This window comes from Aotus nancymaae, unplaced genomic scaffold (genome assembly GCF_030222135.1).
Source record: "Aotus nancymaae isolate 86718 unplaced genomic scaffold, 86718_ANA_hifiasm-v0.15.2.pri h1tg000038l, whole genome shotgun sequence".
Classification (NCBI taxonomy): Eukaryota; Metazoa; Chordata; class Mammalia; order Primates; family Aotidae; genus Aotus; species Aotus nancymaae.
The window spans coordinates 3,584,047-3,610,606 of NW_026988452.1; the positions used below are offsets into that span (position 1 = coordinate 3,584,047).

The 26,560-nt window shown below is 39.6% G+C and overlaps 2 protein-coding genes across 6 annotated transcripts in view; both read right to left on the minus strand.

Moving 5' to 3' along the window:
- Positions 1-26,560, minus strand: part of MYRIP (myosin VIIA and Rab interacting protein) — a 398,497-nt gene that overhangs the window by 308,142 nt on the left and 63,795 nt on the right. The window lies entirely within an intron of this gene.
- LOC105722563 (pumilio homolog 3-like) lies at positions 1,477-6,911 on the minus strand. The gene is given in 2 exon segments (XM_064360110.1): positions 1,477-3,716; positions 3,719-6,911. Coding segments are annotated over 2 exon segments (1,941 nt in total). The 5' UTR covers positions 3,753-6,911; the 3' UTR covers positions 1,477-1,809.

A 26,560-nucleotide genomic window follows, 5' to 3' on the forward strand; every position in this document is an offset into this window, starting at 1 on the left:
AATACATTTAGAAGAGGATAAAGAAAGCCTATTGTATTTATCAGTATTTTTGCTTGCTATGTTCTTTTATCATTATTATTATACTTTAAGTTCTGGGGTACATGCGCAGAACATGGAGGTTTGTTACATAGATATACATGTGCTATGGTGGTTTGCTGCATCCATCCTCCCGTCATCTATATTAGGTATTTCTCCTAATGTTATCCCTCCTCAATCCCCCCACCCCCTGCTATCCCTCCCCTAGTCTTCCTTCCCCCTGACGGGCCCTGGTTTGTGATGTTCCCCTCCCTGTGGCCATGTGTTTTCATTAATCAACATCCACTTATGAGTGAGAACATGTGGTGTTTGGTTTTCTGTACTTGGTCTGTTTGCTGAGAATGATGCCTTCCAGCTTCCTCCATGTCTCCGCAAAGGACATGAACTCATCCTTTTTTATGTCTGCATAGTACCCAGCAATCCCATTACTGGGTCTATACCCAAAGGATTATAAATCATTCTATTATAAAGACACATGCACACGTATGTTTATTGTGGCACTGTTTACAATAGCAAAGACTTGTAATCAACCCAAATGTCCATCAATGGTAGACTGGATAAAGAAAATGTGGCACATATACACCATGTTCTTTCTTCCTTCTTGATGTTCTAAGATTTCTTCTATTATCATTTCCTTAGCAAAGATCTCCTGGCAACAGATTCTTAATTTTCCTTCATCTGAGAATGTCTTGATTTCTTCTTCATTCCTAAAGAAATTTTCACAAAATATAGCATTCTGAGTTGACAGATTTTCCCTTTCAGCACCTGAAAATACATGCTATTTTTTTGTTCTCGCTTGTATAATTTCTGTTGAGAAATCTACTGTCATTCTCATTGTTTTCCCTCTGCAGGTATAGCATCATTTTTCTCTGGTTGTTTTCAATTTAGTTTTCAAGAGTTTGGTTATGATGTGTCTTGGTGTGGACTTCTTTGGGTTCATCCTGTTTGGTATTTACTCAGCTTTTTGTTTGTTTGTTTGTGTCTATTGTCAAATTTGGGGAGCGTTCAGCCATTATTTCTTCAAGTAGTTTTTCAACTCTTTCTCCTTTCCTTCTATAACTCTAATAATATAAATTTAGATCCTGTATTATAGTCCCACAGTTTCCTGAGGCTTTATTCACTTTCTCTTTTTTTAAATTAATTTTTTTTTTAATTTTTAGAGATGGGGTTTCACCATGTTGGCCAGGTTGGTCTCGAACTGCTGACCTCAGGTGATCCGCCTGCCTTGGCCTCCCAAAGTGCTGGGATTACAAGCGTGAGCCACTGTGCCCAGCCGCTTTATTCACTTTCAATCCATTCTACTTTCTCTCTGTTGTTCACACCAGGTAACTGATTTTTTCCTCCTGTTCTTCTATTCTGCTGTTGAGCATCATTTATTGCATTTTTCACATCTAAAATTTCTGCCTGGTTCTTCTTTATGCCTTTGCAGATACTTTGTACTTCCTTGTTAAGAGTTTTTTTTTTTTTTTTAAATTGTTTCTAGTATGTTTGAAATTGCTCATTGAAATTTTTTTTTTATCACGGCTGCTTTAAAATCTTTGCCTGATAATTCCATCACCTCTGCCCTCTCAGTCTTGGCATATATTGTTTTTGTTTTTTTTTAAAGATCATTTTTTAAAACAATTTATATAAATATATTCATAAACAAAGAAGAAACACATATACAGAGCACCCCAATTACCAGTACGGTAGACTCTAACCCTTCTTTTCTGCATTGGGAAACAGAACGGAGAACAGAACAAATGATTCCATCTTGCTCTTAACTCTTTCCACCTATGTGGTCAGTTTTTCATGGAGAGTTTCTATTCCTTTGCTGGTGCTTTTGGTTTTTTCCAATGTAGGAATCAAGCTTTTCAGTGCAGCTTTGACTTTGTTTGCAACTTCTGGGTCACAACTCTGGAGGAGGCTGGAAAGAATAATGGCACCTCTATTTATGCTAGCCCAAGACTTTAGGTTCTTCATACCAACATGCTCTACAAGTGTTTTTGCAAAACAACCTTCTCTCCCATTTTCTTTCATCTTTTTATCTTGCTCTATTAACCACTTCAGAACTAGATGTCCTGCAGGGTGTTCTGCAATGTGAAGCTCTCCATCCTTGCCACCAGGATGCAGTTCTGTTGCTGCCAAGCTGGCGATGGCATTCATGGCAGGCTGAACATCTCCAGTGGCAGATCCCAGAATGTCAGACACCAACACATACGCAGACTTATCTAGCACCACCTCTTGGGCGTGTTCTTGCAGGTAGCTTAACAAAGCTGGAGAAATGGATTCTAGGAGCTCCCGTCTGCGGACCTCTGTATCTTTCTTACTGTGTGCATTTCCATCTCCTTTTTGCAGAACTTCAATGATTTCTCGAACTGTATGTGCAGGATCTCTAGGGCTTAGTAAGTACAATAGGACCTTCCTTCCATATTTGTCATTTACTATGCTAGGCAATGAACTGATAATTTCTGATATGATTATCTGCTTCACAAGCTTAGTATCATCAATACAATCAAATGCCGCCAGTAAAACCAAATGGGAGTACTGGCCATTAGCCACCTTTTCAATGTAAGTCTTCATTGTTTTCACAATCATTTTCCTGTCCTTGGGGGTACCATGCCACAGGCAGTGCATGGCCACTCTGGCGCCATTGTGTGTGTGTGCCAGGTATACCACCGCTTCGCGGATGGCTTCAATCATTTCTGATCTGAGTTTGGGGGGCGCGTAGGTAAAAAAGTCCAAGAATACTTTATGCACCAAAGAGTGCTTAATCACAGCTTCCTTTTGGGCCATTGGCGTTAGAATCTGTTTCATTTCATCCATAATAAGCTCTAATTTTTCTGGCTGTACCTCTAACACTTTGTCCAGAGTTTGGTGATCTGCTGACTTGTAAAGCTGAAACGTGTTCCCATAGAGCTCTTCCGTCAGCATGTTCCTCTGCTCCAAAATGGCTTTGTCATTGTATGCATACTCCACAATGGCTGATGCTTCCGCATGCTGCAGCATCTTCCTCACGTGGCCTTTAAAACTTCTGATTATCTCTGCAATCTGTGGTTTACTTCTATACATAAGAAATTTCTTAACAATATTTCTGGAATATTTCACTTTACTTAATTCAATCAAATCACCTCACAATTCTTCAAAAGCCTGTTTTCTCTGTTCTTCATCACCATACCGAATGTAACACTGGATCACACTAGTTGAATCATGTGCAAAAGCAATAGTTTTAATTTTCCCTTGAATCGACTTCTGCAAGTCACTCATTAACTTTACTCTTTTTTCTTTGTCACAGTTTTTTCTTCTCAAAATCTCCCAAATCTGCTTTGCCCGAACAACAATGTCATAGTTGGTTTTATCACTGAGTTGTCTGCTTTGCTTCAGTTCCTTCTTCTTCTTTTTGAAGTCATCCCATTTGGGTTTCTTGGCTGCTGATTCATCGCTTTTACCATCTGGCTGAAATTTTCTCTTCCTGTTGAATTTATTTGCCTTCTGGAATTTGTTTTTTGGTGATTTGTCCCCTTGCTGCTTATTCTTGAACTGCTTCACACCCTTTTTCCCAGGTTTTACGATACTTTTCTCAAAGTTGTTAGATGTGATTTTAGATCCACCTTCCTTAGCAACTTTTCTTGGAAATGTCTTTGAAGAACCAGAATCACTATTTTTATGAAATCTGTTTTTTTCTTGTGATGTCTTTGTACTCTTCCTGTGAATTGCTTTTTCCCTTTGACTTCCATTGTAGCAACTCGCACACGTGGGGCAGAAGCAGCTCATATATTGTTTTTTTTCATTCAGTTTGAGATGTTCCAGGTTCTTGATATGATAAGCAAATTTGTATTGATGCTTGTGCATTATTGTATTATGTTCTGAGACTCTGAATCTTATTTAAACCTCCATTTTTACTGGCTTTCTCTGACAACACTCTGGATTTATTGCTGCCAAAGAGAGGCAGAATTCCAGGGTCCTCCTCTGACCTCTGTTGACACCTGAGGAGGGAGCTCTTTGTTGCTGCTGGGTGGAAATTCCGTCCCCACGAGCTCTCTGCTGACTCTACAGTGGAGGTAGCCTCATTTCTGCTGGGCAGTGGTGAATATTTTTACTCTCCACTAGGCCCTCTCTGACACCACACTGGCTGGGAGGGGAGTTTCCTTGTTTCTTCCAGGTGCATGTTGGGCTGGTTCTCCAAGTGGCCCCCCTTACACCACAAGAGACGTGAAGGGCTCATTACTGACCATTAAGGATAAAAGTCTCAGCTTCCTGCTTGGCTTTTTCCAGGTAGGGGTGGAGGCCACAGATTTTTTTTATGTGTTGTTTGGATGGAGTGGAGCGGTTATCATGTAAAAATTGTCTGTCTTGTTTGGCTGCCCTTTTCCTAGTCCTTTGGCTTTTATTGGCTTTGGAGATGGGAACATTTTCATCTGTAATAATTGGTATTTCCAGGTTGCCAACTTTTCACCTTCAAGACTCAAATATATGAGGCCAAAAAACAAAAAACAAAAACACCTCAGGGAACTCAATATGCCACTCCTCAGTACCCAAGGAACACAGCCAGTCTACCTTCTTTCCACTGTTCATAGTCTTCTTATGTTTGTCTCAGATATGGTGAGCCCCCAGCATTTTTAGTTATACTTAATGGGAAGAATGAGAAAAAGAGTACATCTACTGTACCTTCCCAGAAGGACAAGTCAGAAGTCAGACAGTTGTCAATGTGTTTTTTTTTTTGAGAGTCTCTGTGGCCCAGGCTGGAGTGCAGCAATGTGATCTCAGCTCGCTGAAACCTCTGCCTCCTGGGTTCAAGCAATTCTCCTGCTTCAGCCTCTCAAGTAGTTGAGACTGCAGGCACATGCCACCACGCCTGGCTAATTTTTGTATTTTTAGTAGAGATGGGGTTGCACCATGTTGACCAGGCTGGTCTCGAACTCCTGACCTCCAGTGATCCACCCACCTCAGCCTCTCCAAGGGTTGAGATAACAGGCATGAGCCATCGTGCCTGGCCAGCTGTCAACATTTTTACAATGTACCTAGAATTGGGTTATAATTTCCCACCTGAATATGTGCAAATTTCATAACACAAGCTGCAAATTCACTTCTCAGTTTTTAAGATTCAACCTCCGCAAAAAAACAAATGGTTTAAATGATGATTGTTTATACTTAGGCAACACGGTATGAGTTTAAATATTCCCTTGACAACAGGGGACTGAGGTAGAGCTCCTGTCACTTAACTGTCTACTATGAACATTGGAAGACAGAAACTTAGCAAAAGAACTACCTACTGTCACAGTTGTGGAAACAGGAAGAGTTCGCCAGTGCTTTTTGCAACATGCTTAATTCTAGGGACCAAGAATCCACATTTATAAAATGAGCAGGTTATTTTTACCTAAATTCAGGACTGATTTCTAAATTCCACTTTAGCCCTCAAATTCCATCATTTATTCCTGAATATTCTCTCTACCTCACAAAGGAAACTAAGGTCTGATAATGTTAATTTTAGTGACAGGCTTCCCACAGCTAAAGGGGAGGCAAAAAATTCAAGTAAAATTTTACTGCCAGAGGCATCCTTTGTCATTCCCAAAAATGGCAACAGTTGACCGAATCATCTCTACATCCAGATCTTTTGAGCACATCAACAATACTGAAGCCTCTAATGACACAGCAGAGCAGAATGACTTCAAAGTGATGGGGCTAGTGTAGGAGGACTGGCCCTTGTGACTCATGAAGAACCAGGCCAGGAGGGAGATTCTCCCTCACTATGGGGCTGGGATGCACACTGCTTTGGAAACCACCTTTAAGACAGAAATGTTTCTCCAGGAGAAAACAAACATTCTCAGTAGCTGCAAAGCTTCCACTTCATGTTGAAAAAGCTTCCCCTGTGTATTTAAGCAATCAAAGCAGAAACTATTGTTTTCTCATTTGCCCACTGACTCATTCTTGACTTCATATAGAAATGCTTTGTTTCTTTAATCAGAAAAAAAAGCAGAAGCCACCGTACAGTTCCTGCAAAAGGTATGCAGGGAAACAGAAAATGTATGAAAAAAAACCTCCCTAAATAAAAGACATCTGATACTCTAATTACAATGAAAAACAAAATGTCTTGGCAGCTAAGAATCTTCTGTAGCCACAAGCCGGTACATGAGAGAATATACAAAATAAAGAGAAACATCTAAGGTCTAAACAATTAAACATCGGTTGTAAAACAAACATTAGCATTTCTTTCTGCTTGTAGAGAATCATCTAATAATAATAATATACCTTCCCTTAAGAAAAGCCAAACCATAGAAAACATTTGAATTTATTAAACAGATATAAAAATTTAAAGGTATCTATAATTATGGAACTCATGGACTAGATCAACCAGTCAGGATTACCCCAGTAAGAGTTCTTACCCCAGGTTCTTATGAGCACTGACTATGTTCCAGGCGCTGCCCAAAGGGCTTTCATTTTAAATGAGGGCAAAGACATTTAATCCTCACAACACTCCAGTAAGGTGTCCCATCATCTTTCTTGTATGGTGAGAAAGGCAAAGGCACACAAAAATGAAGGAACCTGCCCAAGGTCACAAGTCAGGTAAGGATCCTCTAGCTACAGAACAAACTAGCATCAATGAACCCCTGAGCTCTTACATTTTCAGTAACACAGATAATGCGATCAAGGGTCTGGCATTAAATACCAGCTCTGTGCCTCTGATTTGAGGTTCATGTAAAATGAACAAATAGTATATAGAGGAAGAAGGATTAAAAATACAGTCATCAATGAATTTGTCTTTCTCTCACACACACATACCACACATACACCCAAACATGGCAGAGAGTATGGGCCATTACAGGCCTATTTCAGGACCACACAAATCTGTTTATATTGTCATAGAAACATAAGCTCTTAAATCTGATTCTAGACCCACACAATTGGAGAAACCTGGTACCAGGTACAGAGGAGCCAACCCAGGAGGGGACAAAGGAGAAGGCAGGAAGGGAAGTGGGAGTGGCAGACGGACAGGGCAAGTCAAGGCCATACGGCAAAACCCCAGGCCTAGAGAAATGCAGATTGATGGCACCTACCACCTCCTCTCAGCGCTTAGAGATACTACACAAGAAGGGGGACAAGCCAAAGCTATTGGTCTGTGGCTAGGACCTTACAGTCAGACCTAGGACCTTGCCTGTGCCTTGGGCTCTAGAGCAGGAGAGGGAAATCTGGCAGGGGCACTCAGGTAGGCTCCAGCCTGATAAATAAGGCAGCAGGTGGAGGATAGATGGAATTCTGAGAGCAATCAAAACGTGCCCCTTGGTCCAAACCAGGACCAAGACCAGCCTGGGAAGTGAGGAAGCCCAGACTCCAGGTACATTTCTGGCACATGAAGAAAACCAAAATATTTCACCTAAAAATACATGTCTTTGATACATTTAGAGATGGCTTTTCAGAAGGGCTGAAAATACAGGCATAGCTGAGAAGCTGTCTTTTGTGGGAGAGATTTGCATCTATAGAGAAAATCTGCATTGATGCAGCCATGCTTTCTCGGAGGTCCTCCCTGGTCCAAGTCTAAGAAAGATTAACTGAGAGTCTGACACTTAAAAGTCTGAAAGAAACATCTACCATCTACCTGAGGGCTGCTACAGCTGCAGTTTAGTCTGCATAACTAGACCACCTTTGCTAGCCAGCCCTCCTCTCCTCTCCCTCCTATAACCTATCTTGACACCATAAGCTCATTGACCACCATAATCTGTTTTTTGGTCATGCTCTGAGTCTTGATTCTTTTGTAATCTCAAGATGGTATAAAAGCATCAACCATCTTATCTTTCCTTGAGATCTTTTAAGACTTTCGTGCACATTAATAAATTTGTATGCCATTTCCCCTATTAATCTGTCTGTTGTTAGCTGATTTTCAGCAAACCTACAGAGCATAAAGGGGAAGTTTTCCCTCAGCCTCTACACATAGAATGAAGCAAAGTCACAGCTCAGGCCTCATTGGGCAGGATGCGGAATGCAGGATACTCAGCCTTGAAGATATAAAAAACAAATTAGGCATTTCAAAATGGATGACTAGGGGTAACTGTCACAGCTTCAGGGGCTGACCACACATGAGCATTCAGGGGTGGGGGTCCTCTGGCAGAGGCTAAGGCATTGATTTATAACAATGTGTCATTACTGACTTTAAATAATGAGGTTTAGAAAATATGATTAAATATAGATTTTATCTGTGCCCAAAGTTTGATGCTGGCCTCCTGGGAATATAGATTTTTAAAGAATGGAAGTCAGTAATCCAAAGTGGAGAAGTTTTGGAGGTTATTTATATAAAGTAGAAAGTTGAATAGAATCTTAACACTTTTTAATAACTTAGTAATAATGATCCAGTTGGTCGAGAAGATCTTTTTCTGAGAAAGGTATATTTAACATTTTATGCTAAAGATGTAACAGACTTGAGGTTTTGGGAATCACCTGGTCTGAGTTAAGTGTAGGACAATAAAGGAGGCTGGTAATCTATAATAAAGGTCTGTGATTTGAAGGGCAGGAGGTCTAGTCTCTGATCTCTCTTAGTTATTTATAGAATAAGAACAATGAGAGAGTTAATTCACAATCTAAGAAGCAGAAGTTGCAACTACATGTTATGTGACTCATGTCACAGTCACATCTCCCTCAAGGCTTAAAGTGTTTTGGAAGTTTCAACAGCTTTAAATTTTTTCTTTTCCTATTTCCCCCTTTATGTCAAGATCTTTCAAAGAAAGCATCCTAGATGAACCCAGTAGATTTTACTCTTTTTATGTTTATGACTTTAGTTCCACTTTGCTATGAAGGCTCATTTCTAGAATGTCATGCACCTGGCAATGAATAATTGGGTAAGTTATAAAGCTGATGGAGTACAGGCCGAATTTAAAGTAACGTGAAGGAAGTGACTTTGTTACCGGGGTCAGACTAAATGGCTGTATCTCTAATTAATGTAATCTTTTTAACTAACTATTATTTTAGTCTTTTTAATCATATGTTGACTCTATTGTAAATAAATGTTGTAGAAGTGAAGACAAAAACAGGATAAAATATATGATTATAATTTTAGAATACATAATAACTTTCGTCACCAAGTTTCCCAAGACTTAAACTAGTTGCTTAGGCAATTGCTCAGGGAGAGTTTTGGCTTTAAATGATTATTTATCTGGATTTTTATATCAGCCATTAATTTAGTAAAGTTATTTGATTTGGGGTATTGATATTTATGATAGTGCATGTTCTCCCTTGGACTATAGTGAGTATGTCTAAAGTCATACGATTCTGTAATACAGCCTTTTTTACAGGAGTTACTTTATTGTTTAATAATAAGATATCCATGGGGCTATCATTTAGGGCCTTTTTGTTTATTTGGTTAGGGACTCTATATTAAATGACATTTTTAATATCTAGTTGTGCCACAAAGATGAAAGCTAAATGATTTAATCAACTGAATTTAGAATAAACCCAGTAAGATTACAAATGAGGAAGGTTTGTGGGGGTTCGAAAGGATATGCTTTAATATGCTTATGTCCAAGTATAACCCATAACACAAAGAACACTGCCCTAACCATCTTAGAGGTAACTATGGCCATATATTGGCATCACACAGCCAAGCTGTTCTTTTTGGAGCTAACCATAAAATTCTTGGTCATTGTGTCTATTTAGTGGCATGTCAATCCATACTTTGTAATATAATGGCATGCATATACTGTTTTGGGAGTATCTATTTTATTTTTTGTGTTATTTGGCCAGGTATCTTTGGTGTGATTTTTTTTTGTTCTCAATATAAAGGGGCAAGCTGACTAAGCTGACCAGAAGAGCAGGTAAACCAGATAAAATTGTTCATAATTGTGTTGTATCATCTTGAAATTGAGCTGTCTTATCTTTTAGTTGGGACATTGTTATTATCTTATCTCTTGGAGCAGTGCCACGGTTAAAGCTAATGAATCGGGGTTTTTACTGAAAAATGTTTAATGTCTTTTATTTTGTAAGGTTTCATTAACAGACAAGTGACATATATTATCTTTAGTCATATTAGTGCTAAGTACCAGTAACTGTTCTTGAAAAACACAGATATATTTTTGTTATTTTATTTAGTCTTTGGAGAGGGGATATCTATAATGGTAGGACAGAACCTCCAGAAAAGGCACGAGGTCATACACCCAGCAAGTGTCTTTTTGCAGTCTATTAGCATAGTCTTGTGCCCACTGTAAGAAGAGATTGTTTTATGGGTAACACCTGATAATAGTAGCATTAAAACTAATAATTAGGAGAGAGGTGAAAAGAAATAAATTCAATGGGAACTTATAAAAGAAAATATTTTTCATCTACTAACGATTATTAATAACAAGGATTTATTTAGATTTTGGCCTGGTCTAGTGTCTTGGGAAGGCTGACTGTCTCAGATGTCATCTTTTTTTTTTGGCCCGGCATTGACCTATCTAATAGTGAAGATTACCTTCTGGTGAAATCAACTATTTAGGAGATAAGATATATGAATCTAAGAGTCTATGTCTTCTAATTCTGCAGTGCAACGGTTACTAGTAAGAATTACCTAATAAGATCCCTCTTACTTTGGTCGGAGAGAGTCTTTTAAAAAGATACTGCTTTGGCCGGGCACAGTGGCTCACACCTGTAATCTCAGCACTTTGGGAGGCTAAGGCGGGTGGATCATGAGGTCAGGAGTTCAAGACAAGCCTGGCCAAGATGGTGAAACCTCGTTTCTACTAAAAATACAAAAATCAGCCAGGTACAGTGGCATGTGCCTGTAATCCCAGCTACTCAGGAGGCTGAGGCAGGAGAATCGCTTGAACCAGGGAGGTGGAGATTGCAGTGAGCTGAGATCGTGCAACTACTCCAGCCTGGGTGACAGAGTGAGACTCCATCTCAAAAAAAAAAAAAAAAAAAAAAGATACTTATTTTAGTAAGTAAAATCTCTTGGTTGAAATTCATGGTCTTTAAATTTTTGTCTCTCAGGAGCTCACCATGAAAACAATTTTTCATTAAAAAGTTATAATTTTTAGTTAGCTGCCATTGTAATAGTTGCATATGTCTCCCTTTAATATTAGAGATGTATAATTTTTTGAGTGAATTTTATAGGTTTATCTGTTATAATTATAAATGGAGACAAGTGATGTCTATTAAAAGAGATTAATCTTAGGTTATACAAACTCAATGGAAGAGCTTTTGGCCAAGGAATTTTTAAAGCCTCAGTTAATTTTGTCAATTGAGTTTTATTATTTAGTTTGTGTGTTTTATTAACCAGATGAATGGAGATAATAAATATAATGGATATGCTGGAGGACAAGCCAGATTTTATATACTGATTTTCTGATTGAATTATCTGTCTAGTAAAGCAAGTGCCTCTGTTGCTAAGAAGTTCCAGGGGAATTCCTCAAGTTAGAATAATTTTTTAAAGATAATTTTACTTACTGTGAAGGCCACTGTTCTTCTGTGTATAAATGTTATGACTCAATAACAACATATGTATATCATCACTAGAACACATTCACATTCTTGTGATGGTGGTAGCTGAATAAAATCTAAGTGTCATGCTCCAAAGGGGCCTTTAGAAAGGGGAAAACGTCTTTGGAAACCGTAAATTTTTTGTATTACATTTTGGGCAAATGTGATGTCATTATATATCCTATGATCTATGGCTGGGAAAGTGTTTTAGAAATACTGTTTTTCTCAACTATGTTATCAGGATTCCAGTGAGTTCAATCATATATATAAGTTTACAAATGATGACTGAAATTTAGCAGGAAGCAGAGGCACATTGTTTGGCCCATATCATACCTTATCTTTGGGAGAATAGTTTTTTGTTTTTTTGTTTGTTTGGACTTTGGAGTTCTTTACTTAAAAAGTTTCACATCAAATTTAATGTTCTTTAGGTCATTGATGTTAGAAGTAAATACAGATTGAAGTTAATATAGATTGTTTAGAAGTTAATGTAGATTATTTTGTTTGTTTAGATGTATTTAGAGCAGCTTTTTTTTTTTTTATTATTCTTTCAGTTCTGGGGTACATGTGCAGATAGTGCAGGTTTGTTACATAGGTATACATGTGCCAAGGTGGTGGTTTGCTGCATCCAACGCTCTGTCATCTCCATTAGGTATTTCTACTAATGCTATTCCTCCCCAATCCCCCTACTGGCTGCTAGTCCTCTCCTAGCCTCCCACCCCCAGGCCCCAGTGTGTGATGTTCCCCTCCCTGTGTCCATGTGTTCTGATTGTTCAACACCCATTTATGAGTGAGAACATGTGGTGTTTGGTTTTCTGTTCTTGTGTCAGTTTTCTCAGAATGATAGTTTCCAGTTTCACGTCCCTGCAAAGGACATGAACTCATCCTTTTTATGGCTGCATAGTATTCCATGATGTATATGTGCCACATTTTCTTTATCTAGTCTATCATTGATGGGTATTAGGGTTGGTTACAAGTCTTTGCTATTGTGAACAGTGCCACAATGAACATGTGTGCATGTGCCTTTATAATAATATGATTTATGATCATTTGGGTATAGATCCAGTAACGGGATTTCTGGGTCAAATAATATTTCTATTTCTAGATCCTTGAGGAATCGCCACACTGTCTTCCACAATGGTTAATTTACACTCTCACCAACAGTGTAAAGGCATTCCTATTTCTCCACATCCTCTCCAGCATCTGTTGTCTCCTGATTTTTTAATGATTGCCATTCTAACTGGTGTGAGGTGGTCTCTCAATGTGGTTTTGATTTGCATATCTCTAAAGACCAGTGATGATGAGGTTTTTTTCATATATATATTTTTTGGCTGCATAAATGCCCTCTTTTGAAAAGTGTCTGTTCATTTCCTTTGCCCACTTTTTGATGGGGTTGTTTTTTTCTTGTAAATTTGTTTAAGTTCTCCGTAGACTCTGGATAGTAGCTCTTTGTCAGATGGGTAGATTGCAAAAATTTTTTCCCATTCTGTTAGTTGCTGATTCACTCTATTGATAGTTTCTTTTGCTGTGCAGAAAGAGCAGCCTTTTTTTTTAATTTTTTTTTTTTTTTTGCTATATTGTTGGCTAGTGATTTTTGTTTGTTTGTTTTTTGGAGTATCTGATTTGGAATGAATTGGGATTTTAATAATGACCAGACATTTTGGTAATAATATGGCTTTTATCAATTGCATGATAAGGTATCTTTTTTAAATGGACTTATCAGAAGAGGTTAAAACCCCTTTTTGTTTTGTAGCATTTAAAAATTTTGAGCTATTCTGAAAGCATTTCTGCTGTCTATATGCATATCAACAAAGTTTTTTGGTCAGCTAACAGGCCCTAATTAATGTTATCAATCTTTTTTTTTTTGTGGTCTTGATTCGCCCAGGCTGGGGAACAGTGGCACAATCTCAGCTCACTGCAAACTCCGCCTGCAGGGTTCAAGCAATTCTCTGCCTCAGCCTCCCAAGTAGCTGGGATTACAGATGCCTGTCAGCACACCTGGCTAATTTTTGTATTTTAGTAGAGACGGGGTTTCACCATCTTGGCCAGGCTGGTCTTGAACTTCTGACCTCGTTATTTACCCGCCTCGGCCTCCCAAAGTGCTGGGATTACAGGCATGAGCCATAGCGCCCGGCCTAATGTTATCAATCTTATTTGTTGAGCCAAGGTGGCTTCTAGAAGGAAAGCACTTCTTGTTTTTCAGTTAAAGATATTGCACTGTAACCTGTACAAGAAGTCCCAGATTTAATTTTAAGTAATATTTATCTGTAAGCCATATAACATCAGTGTTACTAAGAGGAATCTCTTGTAGCTCTGTTCTAGAACAGCAAAGCTGGTTGCTTAAGATTATGCAACCATGCAGCATGTCATCTGAAGGTAGGGGTGTAGATGATTGCACCTAGAGATTGTAATGTGAGGTATAGAAAGAAGAGGAACTTCACAAGAAGCGAATCTGCTGATAGAACAATGTTGACTGTGCTATGAATTCACAAGTGCTTCCACAGAATGTGGAACAAAGACAGTGATTGGAAAGCCCATCACTATTTCTTTGGTTGTTCTTACTAATAGAGCAGTGGCAGTTACTGTCCTCATGCGAGGTGGCCATTTCTTAGCCACAGAGTCTTGTATCCTTCAGGTCTATTTTGGTCTCCATGTTTTTGTGTCAGAATGCCTCAAGACATTTTTATGATTTTCATGAACAAACAATGAAAATGGAATATCATAATGTAGATGTCCCAAAGCTGGGGCATTTATAACACTCTTTTTAACCTCTTTTAATGTTAACTGATTTTTTTGTATTCCATTTCAGGGGGTCTGGTTTATCTTGTTTAGAAGAGTATATAAAGGCTGAGTTTTTAGGGAGAAGTTTGAAATTTAATTCTGATAGTATCTGGTCACTCTCAGAAATCTTTTTAGTTGTTTTATAGTTTTGGGGGTAGGGAGGGCCAATATACTGTCTAAGTGGATAAAATGACCTTCCTTTGATATTAAATTACCCAAATATCTTTGTGTGACAAAACTAATGTTTTTGTTTTTCTTGAGGCCTTGTATCCCTTCAGGGCTGTTATAACAAGTGAATCTCATCCTCTATAATGGTTTGTCTATCCTCTGAGCAGAGAAGCAAATCATCTATGTGCTGTATTAAAATAGATTTCTTACAGAAGTCAACATCTGAGAGACCTGCTTTTCCTATTTGTGAAAAGTAAGTGGGGCTCTCAGAATTTTCCTGAGGCATGACTCTCCATGTGTATTTCTGTCTTCCCAAGTGAAGGAAAAGAGGAATTATCTTTATTTACCTGAATATTGAAGAATGTATTATATAAATAATTTATCACAGTAAATAATTTGCCTTTTTTTCTTTTCTGTTTTTTTTTTTTTTTTAGATAAAGTCTTGCTCTGTTGTCCAGGCTGGAATGCAGTGGTGCCATCTCGGCTCACTGTAACCTCCGTCTCCTGGGTTCAAGAGATTCTCTTGTCTCAGTCTCCTGAGTAGCTGGGATTACATGTGCGCACCACCATACCCAGCTAATTTTTGCATTTTCAGCAGAGACAGGGTTTTTGCCATGTTGGCCAGGCTGGTCTCAAACTCCTGACCTTAGGTGATCTGCCTGCCTCAGCCTCTGAAAGTGCTGGGATTACAGGCGTGAACCACAACACCCAGCCAAGAATTTAACTTTTTGATATTACAATCAAGAACATATGGGGGTTTGGCACTACCAGATGGTGAGGAATACTGTTAATTTACCTCAATTCTCGCACAACCCTCCATCCTCTACCATTTGGTTTTCTTATGCGAAGGGTAAGTGTTATATGGGCTTGTACAGGGAATAATGAAGCCTCTTGTTCTACAGTCTAAAACTATAGGTCTTATTCCTTCTAAAGTTTCTGGTTTCAAAGGGTATTGCTTAAGGTTTGGAAGAGGTTTTTTTGATTGGAGCAGCTAAGATAATCTTTCCAATATCAATGGAAGACTTTGACCATAATTGATTAGGTACTGCTTTTAGCAGTTTTGTAACTTTTTATCACTGAGTTACTTGGTGTCTTCTGTTTTCATATCATTCTAGTACTAATTCCAGAGGGGGTCAGAAACAAAGATCCTGCCAACCTACTGGGCACATCACCATATCTGCAGAGTCAGATCCATCTGGACATGCAGGAGCTAGGCCCTTCCAGCCTGAGGCATAAGAATTAGCAGGGAAGGAGTCCTGAGTCTTAGGCCCACACCCACTGATAGAGGAAAAGCTGACACAGAATGGGAGCCTGTGAGTCAAACCAGCAGGGGGAAGGTGAGCACAGAGGGCTGGGACCAGGCCAGGGAGGCTGTCTCTCCTGGCGATTGAAGGCTTCAATCTGGTTTCCAGCAAAAAAAGCCTCTGGGCTAGGACAGGAATCTCCCCATCTGGGAGAAAGGCTCATTATAAGTCACCCTGACAGGGAAAGGTTGTTGATGAATTTCCTTCTCTAGGTATCAGCCTTGGAAATGGACCAAGAGGTGGAACTGTTGGCTTCAGAAACTGGGTAAGGAGGGGAAGGCAGCTCCTTAACCCTCAGGCAGGAACCTGCTCCCAGGCACTGAAGGAGCCCAAGAGAGTAAGTAAGTTGTCATTCCACCAGCACAGCAAGGAGCGAAGAAGAAACTCTGATTTCCAGGCTGTTCACCTATTCTTACCTCCTCTGCATTCTCAGGGCATTTCTGGCTAAAGGATTTTGTACATACCTGAATTACTGTAGTTAAAGAAAGCTACTTTTACAAATTGCTGTGGAAACTTTCCTCCTTGCTCCCTTTCAAGTCCTGAAATCTATGCACATGTAATGCCAAAGTAATGCTTTCTTTAGCCAGAGGTCTGAGGAATGAAGGTCAGGTCAAGAATTAACGCCACAAAAGCTTTATCAGGGCCCAGAAGTTGAGCCTCTGACATTTGCAGTGGAAAAGTAAATAAGCTAAGGAAATTGGAGTCATAAAAGCAATTCAGCAAAAAAATTGTTATTAAAGAAAATGGGATTATGGGGAGAACATATTCGAATCTCCAAATTAATAATTGTACATCTTTGAAGGGCCACAAGTTAAAAAGCAAATAAGAGCATCAGCATGATTCCCTTTTTTCTACATCACAAACACACTTGTAACATCAAACTCTCCTGACCATTTTCTAAAGGCAGACCCCACAGGTGAATGTCTGATAACTTTATGGTGCCAATGATGTGATATAAATTGGGAATGGGGGCCATTCTAAAGCCATGTGTTATTTCAAAGGTCGTGATGTATTTGGTCAACCATTAACTTCAGGGAAACATGAAAGAGTTCATTCTGTCCTGAGATGCATAAACTCTCTGTCATGAATATGGCATGGACACAGGATGCTTTTCTTTTACACTGTGTAATAAAGCCAACACTGAGGCATGACTCAGAGACCACCTTCATGTGCAGAGACAACACTATTTGATAGTAAAGGCCTATATCTGACTAACTAGCTAAAACTTTAGCTGGCTCTTACAGATAACTAAAAACCACATATAAAAAAGGAATAATCCTAAACAAAATTGGGAAAGAAAGCTTACTTTTTTATAAATCCCAAACTGCTTAATCTTACATTTCAGACCAGCACTGTCCAAAAAAAATATAATGTGAGCCCCATACATAATTTAAAACTTTCTAGTGACACATTTTAAAAAGTAAAAAAAGGTGAAATTAACTTTAAAAATATATTTTATTTAAGATGTAATTCTGGAAACATTTCAATGTGTAATCAATATTCCTTTTTTATACTTGATCTTTGAAATCTAGCATTTATTTTACACTTAGACTGCACCTCAGTGGGGATAAGACATATTCAAAGTGCGGAATGCCACATGTGGCTAGTTGGCTACTGTATTGTCCCAACTGCACACTTCTCATATGCTGACTTAAACCCTACTCCTTTCCCATCCCTGAACACATCTCAGGTTTTAGCAAGCACAGGTGCCAGATTTTCTAAGATGGTCCTAATCTTATCTCTTCTATCCCATGGCACCTGGATGTCCTTGTTTTCAGTACCAAGGGCAGTGTACTGCCCTGCTTACTGATCTCAACTCTAGGGCTGCTCTGCCTGAGTTTGAATTCACCTCTTACTCTGTACAACCTGAGCAAATTGTTTAACACCTTTTTAGAGCCTTGGTTCTCCCATTTTGCGAACAGATAAGAATGTGCTTTTCCCAGGGTTGTTGGGATAACAGGAGATGATATTCCTGGACACCACACTCTATTCAATGTTATTAGCAACAGTGAAGTAAAATTATCTGCAAAACAGTCTCTTCCTCCCCTGCCCCACCACAGATCTCAATTTGGGGTTGTGAAAACATGTTCCCTTTTCTGTCGATATTACTTTACCCAGGATGCTCCCTGCTGCCCAGACCTATGTGTCAAACCACTAAAAACTCCAGTCCTTCTTCAAGGGTCAAATCAAACACACATCAAATGCACTTAATTTCATGCCAGGCCTCCTCTATCTGAGTCACACAGGAAGCACTTGGGTCCAACAGAGGGAAGCAAGTCTTCAGGAATTCTTTTCCTTTTCATAGCCCCCTCCTCCAAGACAGATGTATTCCCATGAGTCTGCCTTAATATCTTTATTTCTCACCCTCTATAGTATCCTAGTTACTCATATAGGACTTAGCTCATCTTTGGGGCTTTTCTTCAAGGGCTAAGAAACTTATTATATTTGTGAGCCCCCGACTGCTGCCCTTCCACCCCCTTCATATTTTCCCAGAAGGCTCCTGACATTCAAAATATGATTTTGAAGCAAATTAATGAATACCCAACAGCTTTTGATTAATATTGGCCTTCCATTATTAACAAAAATACCAATACTAAGTAAAACAGAAATTAAAAAAAAAAATCTTGTGAGATACCTTCTAGATTTAAGATTGGTCCTCTCCACCCTACTTTCTGCAGCCCACACACCTACCCTCCATGAGTCTCCAGGCTCTCTCCCCAGCTCTCCCAGTTCTGTCTCCTCCTGAGCCTTTCCCCATCACAAAGTGAACTCAACCAGAGCTGTGTCCTACCTCCCATTGCACCATTAAATGCACCTGGTCCCAACTCTGATTTGATCTACCAATCCCATAGAAAGAACTACCCTGAAGCATCCCCACTGAGACAGCAGATTCATTAACTGGACAGGTTAATGCCACCGTGTTAGTGCAGACTCTCAAAGAGCTACAAAAGGCCCTGAGGAGACCTCAGGCAAATGGACTCAATGCATACACAGTTATTTCACAAACCATAAAGCATATTTTTTCTACATACAAGGTGATCTGACTTCCAGCATCGGAGAAGTATATAATCAGAAGTATTTGCTAATTCATTAGCACAATTTAAGTGTCCAAAACAAAAGACAGTAAAAACAAAGAAATGTTACTGTTTGAAACAGAAACTTTTTGAGTTTCTAGTAAGTTCTTACAATAAAATTTTTGTTTGTTTAAAGTGAAAATAAATCTTAAATGAAGAAAGATCACTAACTCATTTTATTAAAGTACCATGTTCTTTCTACTTTAAAAAATGGTGGGCCGGGCGCGGTGGCTCAAGCCTGTAATCCCAGCACTTTGGGAGGCCGAGGCGGGTGGATCACGAGGTCAAGAGATCGAGACCATCCTGGTCAACATGGTGAAACCCCTTCTCTACTAATACAAAAAATTAGCTGGGCCCGGTGGCGCGTGCCTGTAATCCTAGCTACTCAGGAGGCTGAGGCAGGAGAATTGCCTGAATCCAGGAGGCGGAGATTGCGGTGAGCCGAGATCGCGCCCTTGCACTCCAGCCTGGGTATCAAGAGCGAAACTCCGTCTCAAAAAAAAAAAATAAATAAAATAAAAATAAAAAATAAAAAAAAAAATAAAAAATGGTGATTAATCCTCAAAGGAGTCTCTGTGAAACTGACTAGAAACACAAATTATTTCTAATTTTAGAGAAAGGCTTTGATTCTTCACAGTGGGTCTCACACACAACCTGGCAGCTCTTATTTATTTTCTCCCAACACTGAGACCTGACCAATGAGGGATGGAAGATTACCCCCGGAGGTGACAAGGAAGATGTGGGCCACATCTGCAAGTGAGTGATTGGTACCATCATGGGCAACAGAAACAGGTCTTCAAAGCATTTATTTCCCCTTCCTTAACACAGGCCAGAGGAGGAGCTGACACAGCACAGCTGCTGGGCTGTGGCAGCTACGCCTGAGAGAGACACAGCAGGAAGTGCTATCTCACACTCACGGCCCTCTCCCCTCCCTTCCTTCCCCTGGCCCAGCCTAGGCGCCAGTCGCAGTTACAGAAAACAGTTTCATCCAGTCTAACCCCTGCTACTCCACAGACCAAGTCCATTAGAGCACCAGCAACTTTTGGAAGTTATCCAAATGCTAACTAGCTTTTGGCAAGCACATACTAAATGAGAAATTGTAAAGCCTGTAGCTATCTCATCAATGACTCCAAGACTCAATTTGAACACCAGAGGATTGTGCAGTTAACAGTCATTTTAAAACTGCTTTGTAATGTGCCTGATGATATAAAATCATAGGGTGTAAACTGTGATTCCAGTTTAAGTCTGGAGATCTTGCTACAGGTGTCTTCTACTTGCTGACAGGCCTGATGGCAGAAGACAGGGAGTCCTGGCATCAGGAAACTCGGGTCCCATCCAGACTTTACCACTAACTCCCTCCGTACCCTCTGAGCATGCTTCTTCATCTACAAAGTCAAAGGCTGAGGCATGATAAATATTTGGCTCTCTTTTAGCTCTCAAAAACTATATTAATTAGAGTAATACTAGGCTATGTTGCTGTAAGAAATAAACCCCAAGGCCTCAATGACTCAACCCAATAAACCCACACAAAGTCCCCTGCTGATCATCAGAAACTCTCCTCCATCCAGTGTCAAGGGATCAGGCTCTCTCTGTCACGTGGTGCCATGTTTCCACACAAGGCCTCCAAGGCTACCACAGAAGGTGAGGGGAGAGGTAGTAGAGTCACACCAACTCTTAAGTGCCTTGACCTGGAAGTAATACAGGTCCTTCCTCTCACAGACGATTATCCAGACCTAGTTACATGGCTTCAACCTAACTGCAGGGGGCACTGAGAATGTGCATGAGCACACAAGATATTTGGTGAACACTATTTGTCTCTGCCACACAGGTGACATTCTATTTTATTTTGATAATTTAATCTATGTATATATTTATACTAACAAAACATCATGATATGCTACACTGCAGATGTGAAGAAATAGTTCTTAAAATTATGTCTGCCAGATACACAGGAAGACAGATGGAGAAGAGGGAACATGGTCTTTGAGGATGAACACTAAACCAAATGCTCAACGCCCAAGCAGACACATGGGGTACTCAGGAGTCGGGACGATGTGGAAATCAAAGCCCAGGAGTTACCATGGGGAGACCAATGTACTCACTTTGATGCTAGGCCTCCTCTATCTGAGTCACACAGGAAGCACTGAGGTCCAACAAAGGAAAACAAGTATTAACCTCTCCCACCCCTAATCACACTGAACCTCGGCGGTCTGCCTGCTAGTCTGTTGATGGCCTAGAAAGCTGTACTTTGCATTTCTTCCTCCAGTCAGGGCCTCTTCTCTTCTCTAAGACTTTATTGTGCCATGAACAATGTCATCATAAACATGCTTGAAGAAAAGCTTCCCAACGGTACCTGCTGCAGGTATAAATCCCACCTGAGAGCCCCACATTCCCATTCAACTTCTATTAGAAATCTAGTGGATTGGGTAAGACTTTTGAATATCATGGAATTAAATGTGGCATATATTCCTGCTTTTTTTTCCCTACTATTTGAAAATTTCTCAAGAGTTACATAATTGAGAGAAAAAAGGTATGGAGAAATGTCATATGATATAGGTGATATATTTCATTACTGGGAAAGCACGACTGCTATAAACAAAGCTGAAGGTACTGTGTTGTTATGCTAACTAATTTATTATTTCCATTGAATTATGTTTAGGCACTCAATATGTTTAGCCATATTGTCCTAGAACCTAGAAGCAGAGAGGGCAATCAAAGTAAAGTGTAGAAATCTGAAAGTTCATGAAAAGGTATGTTCTCAGTGGGCTACACCAGTACCTAGATTCATAGAACCTGGGGGTAGAGCTGTTACAGAGGGAACAGAGCCCATTGCATGGGCTTCTTCACCCCTAGAGGCTCTATCAACAGAGGTGAAGTAGTAGTCAGGGTCAAGTTTCTAGAAATGTCAACTTTCCTACAAATGGGACGTGGTTAACGTGCAGCAATGACCAAGCCTTTTCTGGATTCATTTTGACTTCTGATTATGTTGGAAACCAGCCCAACATAATCATGATAGAAGGACTCATACCCACATCTGTTTGACCCCAAAGCATGTTCAGTGCACATGCTACACACTGGGAGTGTTTTCCACCTCTGCATTCTCCCCAGGATCCTCACACGACCTTGACTAGTAAGCAAGTTACTGTGGCATTTAGGTTCCAGATGACAGACAAAGCAAACACTTAACGGCCTCTGCTCCCTCTCAAGACTCCTTTCCAATGACAGTAAAGAAATAAAAGCATAATTAATTCATATTGGTAAAGATAAAAGGAAGAGAACAATCAGACACCTACTGATTTCAATAAAGCTGTGAAAACGAGGTACAGGGAGCAGTAAACAATATTAATGTTTTTAATCATAACTATGTAGGGGCTACTTATTGGTTTTCAACAGTTAGAATCATCCTATGAACAAAACTGGAGACTCAAATATGGTTTTGGAACAGCAGGTGAATGCCCCAACCTTGTATGTGTGAGAGGAAAGGTATTATATATAGGGAAAGCTGGAACACAAAGCAGAAGGAGGTAAGGGCAGGGACACTATTTAAACATGGCACTGTCAGAATCAAAAAAGAATGGTGAATGCTGACAGAACAAGACTCAGATTTCCATCTATTATTTAAGTTTGAAAGAGGACCAGTAGAAAACCAAGCCAAAAATAATAATATAATCATCAAGAAACAAAAGACAAGGGTAGTATAAGTAAGTGAGCTAAGTCACCAATTTGAGAACAGAAAGTTGAAAAAATGTCTAATACTGATACATTGAAATATAGTAAAAAATGCACATGTTCAGATTTATGAAGGTCATTCAAGGAGGCCTAAAGAACAAAGAACTAAATATGGATCAGAGGACTTAGGTTTTTCATTATAAGGTCTTCTTTGCCATTTGCATAATTTTACTATTTGCCTGAAATCATCCGATAAAAAAGAAAAGCAAAAAATAAAATTAACCAAGTACAATATGAACTTTTTGACACATTTACCTGAGTAATCTGGATGAAACCCAAAGCCCCTGAGTAAACTAGATGGGAGCAGAAGTCGCCATGCCTTTTGTCCCCCAGCATCCTCCATCCATAGTGTTAATGCTGTTGTGTGTCTTGGAGAAATGGAATCAACACTCACTCTACTGAATTTGTAAATAAGTCCCCACCTCCAGTATCTGGTATTGCATGTCTGCTATTCTCAGGCCCATCAATACTCTATCTTCCCCCAACACTCCTGCAGTAAACATGCAGCTTTAATGACATTACAAATTCAATGCATCACATCTCCAGTGCTGAGAAAGTGTCTCATCTTACTGACAAGGGGTTGACAGAATCATTTACATAGTAAGGCCTGTGACTGCCTACGCATAGCAGCTGATATCTACACACCAACCATGATGTGCCTCTGTTCACTGTGAGCTGTAGCAGGGATTGGGGGACAGCAGGAGGCCTGTAAAGAATGAGGGCTGTAGCTTTCCCCACAGTGTCCTGCTCCACTCACCTGCCAGAGCCAGGACAGTCACACTGCCCCTTCCACATAGGTACAAATATCACATCCATTCTAAATACATGCTTTTGGGAAATAACATGACTGGGTGCAGTGGCTCATGCCTGTAATCCTAGCACTTTGGGAGGCTGAGGCGGGTGGATTGCCTGAGGTCAGCAGTTCAAGACCCACCTGGGTAACATGGTGAAATCCCGTCTCTTCTAAAATACAAAAAATTAGCCAGGCATGGCAGCTTGCACCTGTCATCTCAGCTACTCAGGAAGCTGAGGCAGGAGAATCACTTGAACCTGGGAGACAGGTTGCAGTGAGCTGAGATTGTGCCGCTGCACGCCAGCCTGAATGACACAGCAAGGTTCCATCTCTCCCCAAAAACAAACAAACAAAAAAAAAAAACACCGACACTTAGCTATGAATTTTTTAAAAATTTAAATGGCAGAATTGGGAAGAGACCTACCTAAATTGTAATGAAAGGACCTTATTAAAGGGGAAGAAAATGACAACAAATCTAAGCTCCACTTCTAATCAGCCTAACCATAAAATGACAAATTAAAAAAGCAAAATATTCCCAGAGCCACCCAATACCATGGTTGCCTTCTGAATTAAGTCAAAAAACAATGACAAAATTAAGAGGTTAATCAAAATTAAGATTCAAAACAACCAGACTAATGAGTGAACCTTGTTTGGATTCTGATTTGAATATATTGTAGAAATAAAACAGTGGGATAAATTTACTGGACATTAGATGATACTAAGGAATTATTTTAAGGAGAGAAGGAGAGTAAAACAGTTTTGAAATTGTTTAACCCAATCTACATAATAAAGAGAACCTGAAAAACAAAATACTGGCCCTACTCTGATTAACTGTGTGATTCTGGGCAAGCTTTGTAATCTCTGTTCTTGGGTACCCCCATGTAAATTGGTACTAACATTATAGTGACTTGGTGAGGAATCAATTTAAGGTGAATTGTGCAGTACTCAGGACAGTGCCAGTTCACACTGACTGCTTTATACCTTTTAGTTCTCTTTGCATGAATTCTTTATCCCTATTATCCCTCTTTGTATTACCATGATATGTTCTGAGGACACTTAATTCACACTTCCACCTCCTAGTTATTACTACACTTAATGTCTGCACTGAAGAACAGATCATTATAAACACCGGATGAGCTCTACTACACTCAAGACCCACCCTCACACAAAACCTAGCTGGAGAAACTAGCTAAATAAAGAACAGCTGGTTGGGGGAAACGGAAACTAATTCAAGACTGTAAAATAATAATAAAAAAAATCTTCTGAATTTTACATTCATTAAAAGAAAATACTTTCTATAATTCTAAAATACTTTTGAAGTTCAGTTCAATAATACTAATAATCCTAGATTATTCAATAATACTAATAATCCTAGATTCTTTCACATACCCAAAATTTAAGCAATATGAAAAAGTGATGCAAATGTTAGGCGATTTCAGTGGTTTTGCAGTGTCATTGTCTCTTTTTATTTGATAGTAAGATTCTTTGTTGAAATCATTCAGAGTTTCATCCCAGTTTGCTAGGTACCTGTTGAGGCATGTCCCTGGTCATGGGCAGAAGGACAACAGCAACAACAGTCTTCATAGAAAAAATGTCCAGTTCCAGTATCACAAGAGGTGCTATGGCAAGCAGTCACTCCTCTGTGGTCACTGATTATTTCAAACATCATCTCCCCTAGCACAAGCAGGTTCCCACGACCATGCATTTTCACAGAATTACAGTAGGCTATTGACTGCTGTCCACTAAGACTACCGTCCTCATGAGAAAGATGGTGCCTACTTTGTCAGGTCTACTACAGTGACAGCTGCTCCTTCTTTAAAATTCTCCTCCTCAAACTAAGCCCTAAAGCTGCTCTTACACATGAACTGGCACCTGACTCTGCAGTGACGCTAAGGCAAGTCTCCACAGTCAGAAAAGGACATAAAACAAGGTTCTGGCTTACCCATATGTGAAATGGCTTGAAATGGTTTAACCCAATCTATATAATAAAGAGAATCTGAAAAAATGCTTTCTAGGAGATAAAGCATGACACATAGATAGTCTTCATGATTTAAGGGAAATACTAAGATCGATTCTTCAAGCCACACATGAAGTTAGTCATATGGATTGACAAACAGTCTACATTTACCCAATCATTCCACAGATCTTTAGGGCACACCTACTGTGTACCAGGCCCTGCGCCCTGAGATTGGGGCACAAAATTCAGCAAGACATGGTTCTTTCCAGTGGTACAGTAGAGGAAAGAAAATGAAAGAACCCAGGGAAAGCACTACCATGTGGAAACCGGTCTCAATGTAAAATAGTGACCAGGTCTTAGCGCTGCCAAGCAAGGGTACTAGTTTCCCTGCTCCATCTACTCTCCTATTGTTCTGGTGACCTTTTCCATGACATTTTAATTTCCAACTTGGACCTCTCACTTGATTCCTAGTTGCAAATACATAAATGCCAAGTTGGCATCTCCTTTGGAGGTCCAATATTCATCTCAAATTGAAGATGCCTGAGACAGAGCTCTCAACTTTACCTGGCTACCAACTACCCTGCTCCTCTGTCTTAATATTCAGTGAATGACAACTTCATTCTTCCAGTTTCCTAAGCCAAAGAACCTTGGGGACGTCCTTGACTGTGTTCTTTTTTATATGCCCTATGTAAATACGGAAATGCAGGATTATGCCAAAGCTCTACTCATGCCCTTTCTCACTCAGCTTAAAACTGGTACATCTTTCCTACTACCAAAAAGGGATTGTTTTCCTTCTACCTTGGAGTACCTCAGACTTTATACTTCTTGGCAATGTTATCTCCCTTGCTAGGCTATAAGCACCTTAGTGTAATCATCTTTATTTCCACCATTTTTTGGTCTCACGTATAGAATATATTAAGTATATTCTTGTTTGATGAAAGACAAGAAATCTGTTAATAATTGATTTTAAAAACTATGTGCTAGGTACTGTTCTAGCTGTTGGATAATCGAAGTGAGAAAACAGGTATTTGCTTAGTGTGTAAGGAAGAAGATGGTGCTGTGAATAAACACATGGAACTCCAAGGAAAAATAGGTTTATAGATGAGGGAGCCTAATACTGACATACCATTGGGTTTCAACACATTAGGCCTATACATGACCTCATTTCTATCGCTCTTCTTCCAACTTAGGCATAGTTGGAACTTACCTGCCACAGTATTTCCCAATTGACCTGCCATAGTATTCCCAAGAGCATTTCATGGAGAAATATCAATTGCAGAGGAGTCAGGAGACTACCTCT